The sequence below is a fragment of the Emydura macquarii genome, unplaced genomic scaffold (genome assembly GCF_026122565.2).
Source record: "Emydura macquarii macquarii isolate MOO-44397 ecotype Brisbane River unplaced genomic scaffold, CSIRO-AGI_Emac_v2 contig_212, whole genome shotgun sequence".
NCBI lineage: Eukaryota > Metazoa > Chordata > Testudines > Chelidae > Emydura > Emydura macquarii.
Window position 1 is genome coordinate 796148 of NW_027130349.1, and position 17498 is coordinate 813645.

A 17498-nucleotide genomic window follows, 5' to 3' on the forward strand; every position below is an offset into this window, starting at 1 on the left:
CCATGGGTCTTTTATTGCAGTTTAGAAAAACCCTAAGAGGCAGGGAATTAATTATTGTCCCCATTTTACAGATAAGGTACTGAGAGTTCAGAGAAATTAAGTGATTTGCCAAGATCCCTCAAGAAGTCTATTGCACAGCCAAGTGCCAGTCCACTATTCACAAGACCACCCTTCCTTCCCAAAACACTGAGCCTGCAATTAACTCCACACAGACAGATCCCTGTACCTGGGCAGAGCTCCACTGAAACCAAGAGGGCTCCATACACATGGACTCATGGCAGAATTGGGATCTATGGGAGTAAAATTACTATCTATTATACCTAGAATTTGAATGACTTTAAATAGGTCTTTAATGAACAATCTGAACAAATACAGTGCATATTTAATATCACTTTATTAGGGCTTTTGAGAAAATACATAAATATAGCCAATCAATAGACAATAAGTATAAAATCAGCTAAACAAACTTACTTGCAAGTAAATCTGCCAATGCATAATCAATATCAAAAGTCAGGCTATATGGTGAATTCAGTTAAAGCGCTTCAGAGTACTTATTTAACTTTTAGATAAACTATTTCATTTTATACTTTATTTAACTGCATCTTGAATTACATGTTCCTTTTAAAAGAATACCTCTGATGGCATTATAAATATCAATGGCAACAAGAAAAAGTGACATTTTTATAGTTATGTGACTGTTTTTTGAAAATGTCACAAGTATATTTTTGTCATTGTTTCCTTTTACATAAGTTTTCAGTGAAATTGGAATATAGTATTATTATTTAACATCATATGCTATTCTTGACCTTACACATAACTCCCATAGATTTCAAAGGGGTTGCTTGTGCAGAAAAAGGAGCATATCTGATCCTTTATTATGCCCGTTTTCCTTCCACACTAAAAAGTAATGAGAGGCTTCTCAATGCACTGAAAATGAAGGGACAATGTTAACTTCTGTACTTTTCTTTGCATTGTATTGCAGTCTCCCCAGGGTAGTCACTGTATTATCAATATATATTTGAAGATGATCAGTGGCTAAAAAAAAGATAGAACTTGATGCCCAGATATTTAAATCAATTGTTTGCAATGTTATATAAATACCAAAGGAAAGAATGCCAAGATGTAACAGCAAAATATAGTGATAAATTAGATTTTTAAAAACTAAAAAATGTACCTTTCTTCAAAACAAAACAAAACAAAACAAACAAAAAAAACCATACCGCATTCAAATAAAACTTTTTAAAAAGTTGTGCTGGTTGACATTCTGAATTTCATGGGAAATTCCAAAGTTTCAAAATTTGCTTTTTTGTCACAAATTTGGTTGAAAAGTTGAAATATCAGCATTTTTCACCAAAGGGAAATTTCAGAAAATTATTGATTCCGAAATGTCAGAACATTTGGTTTCCACTTGTCAAACTGAATGGTTTTGTTTTGACTTGATTCAACACTGAGCTGCTTTCTGAGTTGCTGCAATGTCTCATGGGAGTTGTAGTGTAGGTGCCGCATGCCCCTATTCTTCTGTACAGGCTGGACTATATCTCCCAAGATGCACTCCAATGGTTCAGCCAAAGAGGAGACTGAAATACATCATAGCAGGAAATATCATCCAGACAGGGAGCATGGCTCATAAAGGCAAAGGAGAGCATATGAGGCACTGTATCAGCCCAAATGGACACAGATTAATGTTGAACTGACCCAAACCAAAATGTTTTGATTCAGCTTGACCTGATTCCAAATAAAGTATGTCATTTCAATTTTTCTGAGAGAAAATCCAAAAATTTTGACATAAATTTGTTTGCAGAAAATTTTGTAGAAACTGCATTTTTTTGTCAAAAGACATTTTGACTGAAAATTCCTGACAAGCACTTCTTAAAAAAGCATGAGGTATTATAAATGGATATTTATGTCTATTTTATTATTTCTATGCCATTCATTGGCTATTACAAGTAAAATTTAGTTTAAACATATAAGAGAAATGATGCTGTTTGGGAATTCATTAGCAGAAAGCATTTTAAGTGTATGGTTATACTATCTGAAACAAAACAGGAAGACTCTCTAATAATGCTTCATTTTTAAACTGTAAGCATGAGTCTTCTTGAATAGTAAAAATTCTGTTTATTCCAACAGAAGCAGGAATGAGACCAAAGAGTTAAATCCTGCCTTTCCAATGCAGGTAGTGTTCCAATTGAAGTAATCAGGCCAGATCCTCTGCTGGTGTAAATTTGCATATCTCCAGTGACTTTAATGGCATTATACCATTTATATCAGTTGAGGATCTAACTCATCCTATGTAAAATTGCAGGATCAGGCTCAAATATAAAAGCTAATTCTGCAAGCCCTCCACACTTTAGTGGGAGTATTTTGTGGGAAGAGCTTGCAGCAAGATTGAAATCTACACATTTGCCCTTCTAACTTAAAGCACTTATGTTGCATTATAAAACAGCATTAACGAAACAATCGAGGCAGAAACCACATTTCATACAATAATTGAAGGAAAGCAAAATTAAACTAAATATCTTTTAATGAGGATTAAACTATATGCCATTTTCAGCAATAATAAGACTAGCAAAAATGTTGGCACAGAATTTTTAATAAACTGAATAATTTCTTACATTTCCAAATATATTTTTGTTGAACAATTTGTAGTAACCTAAAAACTTCCATATCTTATTAACAAAACATTTTAAAAAAACTAGTCAAAATAACACAACAAGAGAAATTAATATGCAGAAATGCATTGGTAGTGCAGTTTGAGCGATAATAATGTTGTTATTGCTGCGCGATCAGTGAGAAATCAAGTGTTAAAAATTACACCAGGATATTCTTTCATGACACTTCACTAAACATCAAACTACTGTTCTTTAGAAAGAGTTGGTAGAAGTTATTACTAACTAAGAAAGGCAACTACTGTATAATCAAAATAGATCTAGGTTTTTAAACATTTTTTTTCTTTTTTTAAAACCATTTCTATTCCTAGACATGCAAGAGACTATAGCTAGTTCAAACACTGATACATCATGCAACCATTCCTGTTTAACAGGGTAAAGAAAGAATACAGAAGGTGTTCCTGAAGTCTAATTTTACAATCAGTGGATATCAGGAGGGAAAAATATTTTGGATTTGCATAAGATCATTAGCAAAGTACTTACACAACACTGATATTTTGTCCCCCCCCCCCCCCAAAAAAAAATCCATTTTAACTTCAAAGTCATTTTTATTAATAAAAGCTTTGTGGTTAATGAAAAAGGCAACATTTTATTTTTGTACTGAATTCTATAATTTGCAATACTCAGTCATGAAACCATAAACTGTGTATATTAGTAACCTGTTTTCCTTCCTGAATGAATAAACCTGCAATCCTTACTCATACTGTGTAGGACTTACTGGTGAGAAAAATTTCATTTAAGTCAATAAAACCTAAGTGATACCCAACTTGAGTGAGGATTGCAGAATCAGGTCAGAAGTGCTGCATACCAGCACTGATGTGTAGAATGTGTAGCACAACAAGTAGTCTTATAAAAGGTTTGAAACTGGATGTAATACCATGGGAGGCAGCCGTGGGCTTGATGATAAACTTCAGGAAGTCATTGGTATCTGTGACTGTAACGTTAGTGCAGAAAGCACTGCACATTGTCTTTGACAGTGAGACGATTTGCATTTCAGAAAGCATATTTTTAAAAAAGCCTTAAAATGATATCAGGCTCAAAAACCCTTTGTCCAGATCATACGAGATTAATCAATCTGGGTATGTGACTAAACCTCCTTCTCCCTTTTAACACATGGGAACTTATGTCAGAGATCAAGTATTATCCTAATACAACTCTTGTAAACTCCTCAATAATTTACCCATCAGCATTGAAGGAGCAAAGCAAGAGGGAAAAGAAATACAGATTTTGTAGTTTAGTGACAAAACAAGCCCCATGAATAATTTTATTGTATTTACACTAAAATATTGTTGTGTACACTACTATACTTTACATATGGTACAGAATTAAAACAAATTAGCTACTATATTTCAGTATTTTGTTCATTCAGCTTCATATATTCTATGATGTACATATGCAATCCTTAAGCTATCTACAGAGGCAAAAAGCAATGGACAAAAGATTTCTGACTTTTTGTTAAGTATCAGTTCAAATTTGGGGGCAAATCTTTACCATTTGTATTTATTTATTTATTATCAAGCAAATAGAGATTTTGGCAAAGCTTGTGTCTTGTGGAAAAATAGGAACTAAACGCCCAATTTAACTCAGATGATAAAATCCATAAGGACTTCCATGTAGTTTTCCCATTTAACATATTCAAATTCACTTTCAAAATACAATGCGAAGTACAGACATGATATGAAGTATCTAGTCTCTGTACTGTATACCGGCAAAGCTATGTTTTCCCAAGTAGTTAGGTCTTCTCATGAAAGACTTCAACTGCCAATATCAGAATTATAACACTTTGACTAAATTGCAATTGTGCCTACAGAACACGAAGCTAGGCTGATGTTTCCTTGTGATTTGTTAGTGCAGAGAACTAGTAAGATAAAATATAATACTCAGAATATACCCAGAAATTGGAGACTATCCTGTGGTTAGTAGATGGCAACAAGCCTGACTAAGAACCTCTGAAGCACTGGGGTAGCAGTCATGGCAGATTAGACTATGGTAGTGAATTTAAAGGAGAAACAGACATGATTAATAGTTTCATACTCTCACCAAATCAGATAGGCCAGTTATGGTGTGTTTTGAGTCAAACTCTTCAGCATGGAAACCTTGGCATTTACTGAGAGGTATAGTGTGCAATGAGAATATACTGTATTTATATGCTTATAACTATTTCTATGTATTTTATTATGTTAGTGGCAAGAGAATGACTTATGATGAATAACATTTTTGTAAAACTTACATATAACACCAACATGCAATGTCAGTTTGATATATTTGGAAGTGATTAGTTAAACACTGTGTTGACAAGTCATAATGATGACCCATTCCTGAGAAAGCACTGCACTATTGCCCCCACCACATTTTGGGAGCAGGAGAGGGGTGGTTAGTCACTCACAGGTCATTAATCCCAATGAAAATAAAGACCAACTATATCACAACAGGTCACAATATGATAAAAGATCTCAGCATGGGCACCATATGAAATTCATGCATGTCAGTACTATATGCATACAGTGAATCCTTCTCACTGACACTTTCAGATACTGAACTCTTTCTCTTTGACCAATTTTAAGCTCATTTTATCTTAGCTAAGTAAGTATTGGAAATGGATATCCAATATGAATTTATTGCTCTGAACAGACTCTGTACAAGTGCACAAATCTGTTACTGATGAACCAAATGAACTGTTCAAAATTGGTCTTAAATATTTCAGCACAGCTCCAGTGGTGTTCCCTTTTCATATTGCTTGAGAAATTCAGCAGACAAATACAGAGGAATCTCACTGATGTATAAAAAGAGGGTGATGTTTTGAATGAACGATTCACCCACTCTTAACACTGACAACATGCAAAAGGCCATGCTATAGAAGAGGAAACATCTAATCCATCTGTTTTTAGCACTGCATTTGGAATAATAAAAGAAAATATTTGAAGTTGCTTACCTGAACTGTTCCCCATTGACAATGTTTCTGTGTTTCACTTTGAAACTGGGTAGGTTTACAAGTTTCTTACTCGGATAAGAATCACAGGAATTTTAATACTATTTGCTAGTTATAAATAATAAAAATATACTTTGGTATATTTGAGTAAGAGTTAAAAATCTCGATGTAAATCATGATCTCTGCAGAAAAAAATACTAGTAGAAGGCTTACTGATTAGCGTACTGTACTGTGCTGTATTTTGTCACCCTTCTCCGAGATGTACCGGGAGATGCTGATCCGACTGTCTGGCTAAGATGGGTGTCAGCGCTAAGCATTTGACCAGTCATACCGCTCATGGCCCCCATACTGCTGATGGCCCCCATGCCACTCATGGCCCCCATGCCGCTCATGGCCCCCATGCCGCTCATGGCCCCCATGCCCCCCATGCCGCTCATGGCCGGGCCAGACACTACTCTCTCTGTTACAACCACATTATGTGCATTTGATAGTTCAGAAGGAATATTTAAACTGCCTGGCAGACCAGAGGCAGGTCTAATCACCCGTTCTGTCACCACTACATTTGATGCATCTGCTAGATCAGGGATGCTCAAAGAATGGGGTAGCCTTGAATTAGGTGCAATTACCCTTTCTGTGACTACAACATTTGCCCCATCTGTTATATCAGGAATATCTAGAATGCCACGCAAATCAGAGGCAGAGGCAGGTGCAAGCACCCTTTCTGTTACGACAACATTTGGTGCACGGAGAGGATCGACACTACGCGCTGGTGGTTGAAAAGATGATCCGGATGTGTAGGTCTCAGTTACCATTACATTACCGTGGAGCAAAGGATCAGGTATAGGCCTTGCAGGCTGTAGGGTAGAACCAGATGTGTAGGTGTTTTCAGTAACGATTGTTGTACTACCAACTGGGGGAGGCATAGATGAAGATTCATTAACGATGATCGTAGTTCCAGGTGGTCGCAGCGTTCCACTTTCAAGACTGGGAAAGGTAGCACTAACATCTGGAATGGGGTCGACTACTTTGCCTATACAGATTTCTGCCAAGGTCTTAAATTTTGGTCCTAATGTATCTAAATAGGCATCATCCGTATCTTCTCCAATAAAACTGCAGCAGCCAATGGAACCGACAGGAGTACCTACTCCTTCATGATCATATATTAATAGACAGTCATTTGCTGGTCGGCCTTCATCTTCATCTGCATAGGCAAATGCTTTCTGAAGAAGAAGAAAAGGAGAAAAGAGAATTAGACTGACTTTTTTCTTCAGATCAGATGAGATCAAATATTATCAGTCTTGGTACTGATGTTTTTTACAAGGAATTTAATGGCTTAGTGTTGAAAAACAGGAGGAGACAGAATATCTGAGTCATAATTAGAAGGATTATTGTGATTTGCCTATTAACAAATAGGCCCCTGAACACTTGGTCACTGTGCATTATCTTCCATCCAATGTGCCTCTTGCAGAAGGGCTGTGAAGCATTGCTTCTGTCATGTTTCAAGTGGGCCAAAATTGGAGTAGCTGACTTGTGCCATGTGGTTCTTCATTTACCAGCTATACAACTAATCAACGTTGTGCAAACTGAATTTTACATTTGATCATACAATTTGCATTTCACACCATGTTGGTTAGTTACCTTAGTCATCCATTCAGGGAACAGAAACAATAAGAAAAGAACAAGAGAGTATGAAGTGATAATATTCACAATTCATGAAGTACTCACTAAACAAGCATTATTTGATGAAGAAATTTATGAGCAATTTTGAATAAAGGCTATAGTCAAGAATTTCACGATGTATTTATAAACAATTCACAAAGAGAAAAAAGGTGACATTCATCAAATGAATTGCTATGAGTTATTTGCGCAGCTCTAGTCTTAACAGGGCAATGACAAATTATATTAATAATCAGTTTGACAATTAATGAAAATGTTCACTGTATCCCTCAACTAGGTGACTTTAATGCAAAATGCTATTGAGCATTCAAATGTATTATATCAACAACAACATAAAGCAGTTTGTTTGTTATCAGTCTCACTTTTTCTTATCAACGTAGTCAATGAGCTTGATTGTCCTCTCAGTTACACCATTTTATACTGTGTAGTTCTTGATTTCATTGGAGTTACTTTGGATTTACACCTGTGTAACTGACATTAGAATCTGACATTATATTGACAGATATATTAAAAATAAGGTAGATGAATTACCTCAGAGAAATAGCTGTCTAAGAAAGCCATATTCATCCCTCCTTCTCTATACTCTTTTATTGTTCCTCCACTTGACTCTTTTTTCCCCATTGTTCCATAGCCAGTAGCTGCCCCATAGATTTTACTTGTTCCATAATCTACAGCTGTTCCAAGCCCTGTAGTTTCTTCAAGTCCTGAAGTTGCCCCTGCTCCTTGTCCATATGTATTTGTATACATGTCTGAAAATAGAAAACAATATTATCTTATAATATACACTGTGAGGAAAATGTTCACTGAAATTAATTGTTTACCATCTGATTACTACAAATATTTAAAAAAAACCTAGAAAGCCATCAATTCAGGGCAGTTTGGACTACCGTCAATCACAGATTCACACATGTATGTGCTATAGTGCTAAACAGTGGAATTGCAATAAAAATTAAAAAATGCAAATATACACTTGCAACCATCCTGATTTTATGTAAGATTCTGGGCCTGTGTTTGCACACACAATACATGATATGCTTGACCAAATCCTTGATTTGCATATGCACATGATAGTTGCCTATATAGTCATAAGTGTGCACATGTCACGGACTTGCATGAGTACATCTGATAGTGAACTTTAATATATGTACATGCATAAGTGTGCATTTATAATCTTACTGAAAATCAGTCCCTATGTTTACTGGATGTTAAGAGTAGGAAGACCCTTTTGCCTTTACTAGTGTATAATTGTTAAAAAGCAGTGTTTCCTGGGGAAAAACAAAATGCAATAGCTAAAGTATAAAGTATTCCTAATGCAGAATGAAAAATTCCTTTTTAAGTTCTGTATATTGTGTGGAATTTTCTTTTTTCCAGAAGTCTTTATAAGAGATCAATCAATGAATTGGTCTCAAATGTCAACTTGTACTGAAGCAATTCATTGCTTAGTTACTGTTGTCTTAGCTCTGACTGTGGTAAGTTATACACATAGGCCACATTCTGCTCTCATTTTTACCCATTCACCTTTGTTGACCTTAACTAATATTAGAATTTGGCCCATAGGCTTTTGCAAGAGGATTGAAGGGAAGGATGGGAATGAAGTTGTAAATGTCCAAATTTTGCAGTCAGCATTGTGGCAAAGCTTCCTTTGACATCAATGAGTAAAAGTGCCTACTCTCAGAACCATGAGATTTTATCTTTTGATTTATCTCGAGGGTTACAGAATGTTTGTCTATAAATGGCCATCATGGAATATGATTTGTGGAAGGGAATTTCTTGCTGGCATCAACCCAGTGGAGGTGGCTGCTGTGCCAGCCATCCTCACCTCATGCTTTGGCATAGGGGGCATTCTGGGGGAAGAAAGAGACATGGTTAAACTGATTCTCCAGTGGCATAAGAGCTCTAAGGGACCTTATAGCTGTGGTGTAAACTAGAGCATCACAAAGGCTGCTCTAGCTGAAGCTTTGTGTGGGCCAACAAAGGATCAGGGAGCAGAAACTAGCTCCCTGGCAGTCCCCACCCTCTTCTGTGCCAAACAAAGCTTAAACTCAGGGAAGAACTGAGCTCCTTAGCTATTACTGAGAATGACATTGTTCCGATACTGAAAATGATTTTTGCTTATGTTTCTTATACTGTGCCTGAAGCAGTTAATTTTAATAAGGAAAAAAATGTACTAATTGGAATGCTAAAGCAGAATGCACTTGGGCTTGAAAGCACTAGCAAATATTTCAGAACAAGTATTTCTTGGACATATAACTATGGCCCAAATCTACCTATATCTAAAGGCTCAAGCCTTACTTACATGAGTAGCCCTATACTCACATGACAAGTCCCACTGACTACCATGAGACTATCTGTCCAAGGAAATGTTGCAGGATTGGGCCCTAGAGCTTGGAAACTGAAACATTGTAAATCCGGGATAAAGTCCGTTTATATCAAAGGGACATTCTATGCTGAAAGATGGCTCTCAGCATTACAAAATTTAGAGTTTAGAATCTACTTACCAGAGGAGTCAACAAATCCACCTTTAATGCCAGCTGTTACTGGTGCACCGATGCTTGTGATATCCTGGAAAATAATAGTTCATCTGTTTATACTTGCACTCAGACATATAGGGATCACCATCTTGGTGAATTTCCATTTCCCCCCATCTTTTTTCCCTTGCTCATTTTTAAAATTCATGTTTCACATATAAGGCAAGGTCAGCTGTAACATTTTACAAAGTCTGAGCCTTCTCCTGCAACTTTACTCAGATGGTCACTCAGGCGTCTAAGTCCCATGTAAGTCAATGAATCACCTTGCATGAGTCATAGTTTCCACTATCAATCCCTTTATTTAAAAAAAAGAGGCAGCACCAAACCTCTGTCCCAGTTCTAGGCATCATGATAGACTTAAGTCTAAATACTGTGTTTTTACAAACTATGAACTGACCCTGTCTTCAGGATGTGCTCCTTCTATTCCCCATGAATGAATTGCCCCTTCTGTGCATTCAGGTACAGGCTCAAACCCAGCCCCAACGCCACCTACAGGTCCAGCTCCATAACCACAACAGTCGCTCACTGACATCAAAATTGGAATCACTAATGGAGAGAGAAACAAAAAGTAATTCAGTAATATTTTTAAAATGTGTTTCCATCTCTGAGTACATATCTACATCTAGATTTTGTTCTACAGATTTCTTTTTCCTCAGAGGACTGGGGATCAGCACTTTCTGAAAATCTGATTTCCTTAAGATGTTCCAAGTTGGGAACTCAAAAATGAGACACTCAGAATTACTCGTGACTTTTCGACAATGCATATATTATTTTGTCATCAGACAATTTCTGTTCCCACTTGCAATGGAGTAAATCTGGAGCAGAGTGGAGTTACTAATCCAGATTTATTCCAGTATAACTCGGAACAGATTTTGGTCCCTACAGTTATATGAATAACATTCTAAAGCCAAGCAGACTCAGGCTCCAGGTAACTTGATCTACATATGAGCAGACTTTTTCCTCTGAAGTCATTGTTAGAGCCTAAACAAAAAGAAATTAAGGTGCCCTTGCAATCTTAATTCAGATCGTTTATGTGTCTGCATTGTGAGACAACCTTTAATTATATGATCACGTGCTCATAAATTTCCAAAGGACCCTGCCTCATTCACAGAATGGATAGTTATCCAATGTTTGTTTTTATCCTCCTTTTTTAATATGTGGCCCAAAGCCTGATTTGCTGTACACATGCAAACCCTGCACCGAAGACCAAATTATTTGGTACTCTCACTATAGTATCTGAATACTTCCTAAGATTATGGAGAGGTGAGGTCACCACTTTATAGCTGGAAAACTAAAGCAAAAAGAGATTAAGGTCAAAATATCCACCGCTTTTGGGTGCCCAACTTGAAGACCCCTCAGGGCTGATTTTTCAGAGTACTTAACAATTTTATATGTTCAAAGAATAGCATCAATTGACTCCAGAAACATGTCGGAACTCTGTGGCAGAGACAGTGATAGAATCCAGTTCTCCAGGACAGCATTCAACTGCCTTAACCATGAGGACCTCTTTTCTCTTCTTGCAAGCCTCTGCCTTGTTGCCTATACACCTTCCAACTTCAACAATTCATGAGGCATGAGTTCTACAGATAAGAGATACAACTGATACAATTCTGACAATCCTGTGCACTGAATAAGGCAGAAGTCCTATGGATAAAATAGTATGTATTCATGTAATTAAAGATAGTATCATAATTCATATAGACAAGAGGGCCAAATTAAATGTTCACAAACTTACTTCTGGCATTTCCTAAAGTCTGAGTTTGACTTTGCAACCTTAACATTCTTTTAATGCAATTTAAAAAATGTTATTTCCTAGGTTTTTTAAAAATCAAATTGAAAAATTCCATTCCAAAGAACCTTATGGATTCCCACATGAGACACCAACAGGGTAGAGACCTATACCACTTCAGACCACAGCACATATCTCTACCACTTGAGATAACCAAGTCTGTGATTGCAGTGGTAGGTTATCCTCTGTGTGGACCTCCACTAGCAGGAGCTGACATACACACTTGCCAGTGGGTTTCACAGCTATTTGCTAGACACCATGTCAAGATTCAGGAATATTGGATTCAGTTCCAGGTTCTGGAGGGGAGCGTTTTCTAGTGGTTATAAACCCTTCTGCCCCTATGCTTCCAAACTGTCTGTCCTCCTCTTGCTCCAATTCACTTGGCACATCTCTGTCAATCTCTGCTCCTATACACCCCTACCTTCCTGACTCCTGGCTCTCTCCTCATCTGTTCCTATCTAGCTCCCTGGCTCCTCCCTCTCTGTTCATTCCTGCCTCCTCCCCCCGGCCCCTGCCCTGCCTCCTTCCTTCAGCTTCCTCGGAATCTATCCACCTCTACCGCTCAACTCCTTCCCTTTTCCATCACTCCTATTCTTCTTTTCTCCCCGTTGCTCCTCACCCTCAACATTCTGGTCAGGTTGCTTCCTCCTTTTCCTCTTTGTTGCCTGAGCACTAGCATAGGATCATTGACAGCACAGGAGAGTTCCTGTGAAACTGAGAATAGAGGACCTCAGCTGCCAGGAAGAGCAACTGCAGGAAAAGTTCTACTACAGCCTCTGCAGTCCTGGACTGGAACATACCCACTACAGATGGAATCTGAAGAATTTAGCCACCAAACTCTTATGAGTCTCTACCGAGCATGTGAGAACTGTGATTTTCAGAGGCTTATTACATGGCCAAATTTGGTCTGATTTTCATGGGGACAACAAAAGGCATATCTCTGACTCCAGAGCAACCCCCCCAGCTAAATTTCGTCTCTATTCCAAAGAATGGAAATGCTAGAGCTTCTCAATCAAATAGTTATGAGAATATTTGAACATATGCAAAATAATGTACTTTCCCTTAACCTAATTCTCAGAAACAGCTGAATTGTTTTAGTTGAAACTTTCAACAACAACAAAAAAATAGATAAATTAGCTTGAGGCAGAAACCTGGCATGGAAAATTTCAGCCTGAATGGATGAAGCTAGGCAAAAATTATAAGCACGGTCTTAGAATGGAAAGTGTCAGACAAACTTAATTATAGGTGTTTCTGTGGTTCTTCTTACGATTATAAATATCACCATCAGTGATTTGTATGTGAAATGTAGGTATTTGGGAATAAAAATATCAAAACCAGAGGCCAAAATACATAAGATGTCCTAGTCTATTTGGCCTCATATTTATTAACTTCTCTTCTAATTTTGGTCCCCATTGGAATGTCCTGTTGGCCTGATATTTGAATAGGGTGGTTTTCAACATGTTTTTATTGTGCTCTACGGTGTTTTTATTGAAATTTTGTACCACGGGAATCTTGGTGAGGGAACACTATAAATTAATTATACTGAAAACTACAGAAAGGAAAATACATTTCCTGTCTGGGAAATTGAATGCTTAGAGCCAGGGAAAGACCAGTTAGGGATGGGGAGTTTCTTTGGCCATCTCCTACAAATAAATAATCAGTCATTTTTACTGACTTTAAGAGGAGTACTAATGCTGGGAGTGGACTATGAATTACACAAAGTGCCTTACCACAATGGCCCAATGCAGTAAGGTGATGCATGCAGGTCTGCCCATAGATACCACATTGCAGGATTAAGGTCATGGTTTACCCCAGCAGCTACTGATTATGGAAGAGGTTTTCAAAGGCAAAAATGGAAGCTAGGTGCATCACTTTCACTGAAAGTCAGTGGGAACTGGGCACCTAACAGCTATTTGTGTCTTTGACAAGCTGCACCTATTCCCTCCCCCCCATCGTACTAATCAAAGATTTAAAAATAAAATACTAAAATGGGAAACAAATTAGATTCCTACAGTAGATGTAACTAACATCTATGAATCAGGCAATTTCAAATGTTGTTAGAAGGACATTCAGAGTATTAGAGAGTTTTTATGTGGTGAGAATAATTTCTTACATTGTCTTACACAACTATGATGAACTTTTATGATAAAAGCTCCTCATTTCTGACCAGCATGTTGTTAAGAGCTGTCATACTGCTGAAAATTGTCACCATTCGTGATTCTGGAATTATGGCAGGTCATTTCTAAAGTTCATATACCATTTTTACTGCATAAATACAACAGTGTGGCTGGATTCGTTCTCCTCCTCTCCAGACCACAACTTCCATGGTTTGGAAAAATGAGGACCTATTTAAATAAATGATCTATTCTGGTTGTTTTCACAGATAATATCAATTTTCGTCAACATAATGATCACCAGCTAAGAAATTTACTTAAACATTATGGCCTTGATCTTGCTACCACTGAAGTCCATGATATTTTTTGTTCTGCCTGTACAGAAACTAGGATCAGACCCCTTTTTTTGTTTGCTTGTTTTCAGTTCAGCATGGATTTTTTTTAAAATGGTTTTGAAATAAGAAGGCTTATTTATATTATTGAGATAAATGCAGGTTGTGGTAAAATTTTACTGGCTCTTGATCCTGATCTCCAAACTTCTTTCTGATCCTGCCTGACTCTGACTTCAGTGGGAGCAGCATAAGATCCTTATGATAAGGGTAGTGTTCTAGGAAAAAACTATATATAAAAGAAGAGAAATAATAATTTCTGAATAAACTACATACACAAATTCATATTATTTAAAGGATGATTCTTTTTCTGCCACAGAGATACTCTGTGCCCCTATGTTTTAATAAAAAAGCCAAATTATTTTAGAAGAGTAAAACAGAATTCTTTTCATAGAAATATAATTAAATAACATAGCTTATTGAATACTTACACAAAAATATTAAGCCTCCAAGAAACATCAGAGCAATAGCAGCACCGCTAAGTGTAGTCACACTGGGGTCAGACTGGCGTCCTCCATCTCCACCATATCCGATATAATCAGGAATAAAGTCACCTGTAAAACTAGTCAGAGTAACATCACGAGCAACAGTGACTACATCACCTCCAGTTGTCGCACTGCTATACGTAACAGATTCAACAGGTTTTTGAGTAGCACCATCAATACATATTTGGAGGCTGTCGCAATGACAGGCTTGCAAAGGAATTATCTGTGGTCTTTCACATCTTCTGCCTTGGTGATCTGTCACATGGACATAGAGGTCATAAATGAGAAACTCGATATTTTCAGCTATCAGCTCTGCAGAGGAAGCTTTTGGAAAGAAGAATAAAATAATTATTTAAATTAAGAATTCTGCTTTAGATTTACTCTTTTCTAGAACTTTGTGGCAATTCATTATTATAATGTTTACGGTACAGAATATTACGATGAGAACAAGATGATATTTTAAGGTAAGATCCTGAATTTGTCTTTTCAGTTGCTCCTAAGTCTAAAATAATCTTTGATGCTGAAACTTCCTGGTCTCAGCACAAAGGTGATTTCTGTAGAAAAGTCCAAGCCAGATCAGTTCAGCAACTCTTTAGTCTGAGAAGTACCAAGGGGAAAAATACACTTTTTTATAGTTTAAAAAGTTTCAATGCCATCCCCAAATAAATAAAAAATGGTGAACATAACTTAAAACTTTGCATCTATGCAGTCCTCTCTGAGTTATGTGATATCTGCTATGTTTCATGCTTAACAAAATGATTCAGTAGTTTTTAGATTTCAAAACAGAGTAACAGCTTTGCATGTGGTTAACACATATAACTCTTAATCATCCACTGAATATCAATATATGGCAAAGCTTGAAGAGGGGAAGGTTATTGGTGGTTATCACACACCCCTACTTCTCACCACTAAGTCACTTTTTAAAATGGGAATTAGTTAGTCTAAGTCAGGCAGACTGGAGCAATGCCTAAATATCTTTAAAAATCTGGGCCTGAGAGAATAACAGAAACATTTTAATATGAAAATTCATTCATGTCCAGATGTCACTTTCAGTTCAACCATGACATAGATACGTCTCTTTTGTGTTCACTTTCCACAAATACTCAAGTGCTTAAACTTTACCAGTATGAAAATTCACTAAGGGACATTTTATTGGAATACTCTCCAAAAATGAATTTTAAACTGAGAGGCAGCATGGTCTAGTGTATTGGGCATTGGATTAGGAATCAGGGCACCTGAGTTTCAGCCCTGACTCTGCCACCGACCTGCTGTGTGATATTGGGCAAGTTACTTCACTTCTCTGTGTTTAAATGGACAGGACAGACAAAGGGTGGGAGTGAGGTTTCTGCAAGGTTTCTGGGACGACAACTGCTCTTACTACATATTTTTTACCCTATTATATTGGGCCCCGGATCTCATCTAGGATTCTATATGCTACTGTAATATAAATAAATAAATAAAGTATATTCAATTCCGCGTAACATGGTGGTAGGGTCTCCTATTGACCCACCTTCTTGGCAGGTTTTGACCCTTTGGGAGTTGCTGAGTGAGCCCTCTTGACTATGTTGCAGGTGTGATTTAATAACTCCACCCTGAATATAAGGGAGGTAGGGACACTTCTCTGAATGAGAAATCTAGGGAGTGAGGCTGAGACATTCTGTAGGAAGAACAGCCATGCCTGGAGACAAAGGAGATTATTTTGACTTGTTAACAAACGCAAGCACCAGAAAAGGGGGTGTTTAGGCCTTACGTAAAATATGTGCACTTGCTTTTGCAGCATGGTTGGAACACCACGTGCTCACAGTCACTTTTTAAATGATACTGTTTTCTTTTCCTGTATGGATGTCTTACATATATAGCTGAAAGAGCAATCTGTGACTATTACAACTTAAAATTGAATCTGATAAGCACACTGTAATTTATGTAACTAATATATTAAACTAATGTAGAGGACACTCCTTCCATTAAAGTTAGTGGCAAAAAACTTCAATGGGTTCAGGACTGTAGATTGTAATATAAACTGTATTTGTAGTTCTGATATACTTGTTTCATAAATCAAATGATCTATCAAGCAAGAAATTCATGAATAACTTCATATAATGAATACATTTGGGATTTTCATGACATGTTCAGAACTCTGTGGACAATTCACAAAACAAAAGATTTCTCAAATTATTCATTGTGAGTTACTAGATTAGCTTTAGGCCCTCTTCAACTATATACCCCATCTACCATAATTATAGTGCAGTAAAAGAAAATCAAAAGTGTTGTTGTCCAGTAAAATCTTCATATAGGTTTATATTTTAGATGTATTTTAAAGCTAATAATTTTAGATAAAATGCAAATAATGAGTCTGATGTTCATGTTACTTACACAATTCAAAATCAGGAGTAACTCCATTAAATCAATGAATTATACCAATGTAAAAACTATTTAAGTGAGATCAGAACGAGGCCCAGCAACTGTATATTGTTCATTTTATTTGCTCCTAGATGCATGATTATCATTGTCATTGATCTTAAACATAAACAAGCAAGTAAACCCTAAACGAATTATTTCTATGACTTACTATGTTATAATAATTTAACTTTACTCACCATCTATTGCTCTAATTCTCCAAAAACTTCTTGCAGGTTGATTAAATATGCTAAATGTAAAGGGAGAGCTATATAGATCATTATCCAGATCTTTTGCTGTGATAATTACTGATGGAGAGTTCATACATACTTTTCTCATTTCAGTACTAAGAGTTGGACAGTTATAATTGGTATCGTGAACGTTAAGCACAATGGTACCAGTGGCAGTTTTTTCAGGAAAACCTGTAAATAGTAATTGGTGTTAAAGAAGTATTTAAGGGGTTGTAAATGGCTATCAAAAACATGCACAATATTTATTTCTCTTTTATATCACAGTCTAAAGTA

The 17498-nt window shown here is 36.7% G+C and overlaps 1 protein-coding gene across 1 annotated transcript in view; it reads right to left on the reverse strand.

Moving 5' to 3' along the window:
- Positions 1-5464: 5464 nt before the first annotated feature.
- Positions 5465-17498, reverse strand: part of LOC137151693 (desmoglein-4-like) — a 42608-nt gene continuing 30574 nt past the window's right edge. The window contains exons 11-16 of the mRNA XM_067546022.1: positions 17175-17396; positions 14524-14901; positions 10198-10346; positions 9771-9834; positions 7804-8021; positions 5465-6815 (exon numbers count right to left, since the gene is read on the reverse strand). Coding sequence (XP_067402123.1) covers positions 5805-6815; positions 7804-8021; positions 9771-9834; positions 10198-10346; positions 14524-14901; positions 17175-17396 — 2042 coding nt within the window. The 3' untranslated portion in view covers positions 5465-5804. The remainder of the gene's footprint in view (positions 6816-7803; positions 8022-9770; positions 9835-10197; positions 10347-14523; positions 14902-17174; positions 17397-17498) is intronic.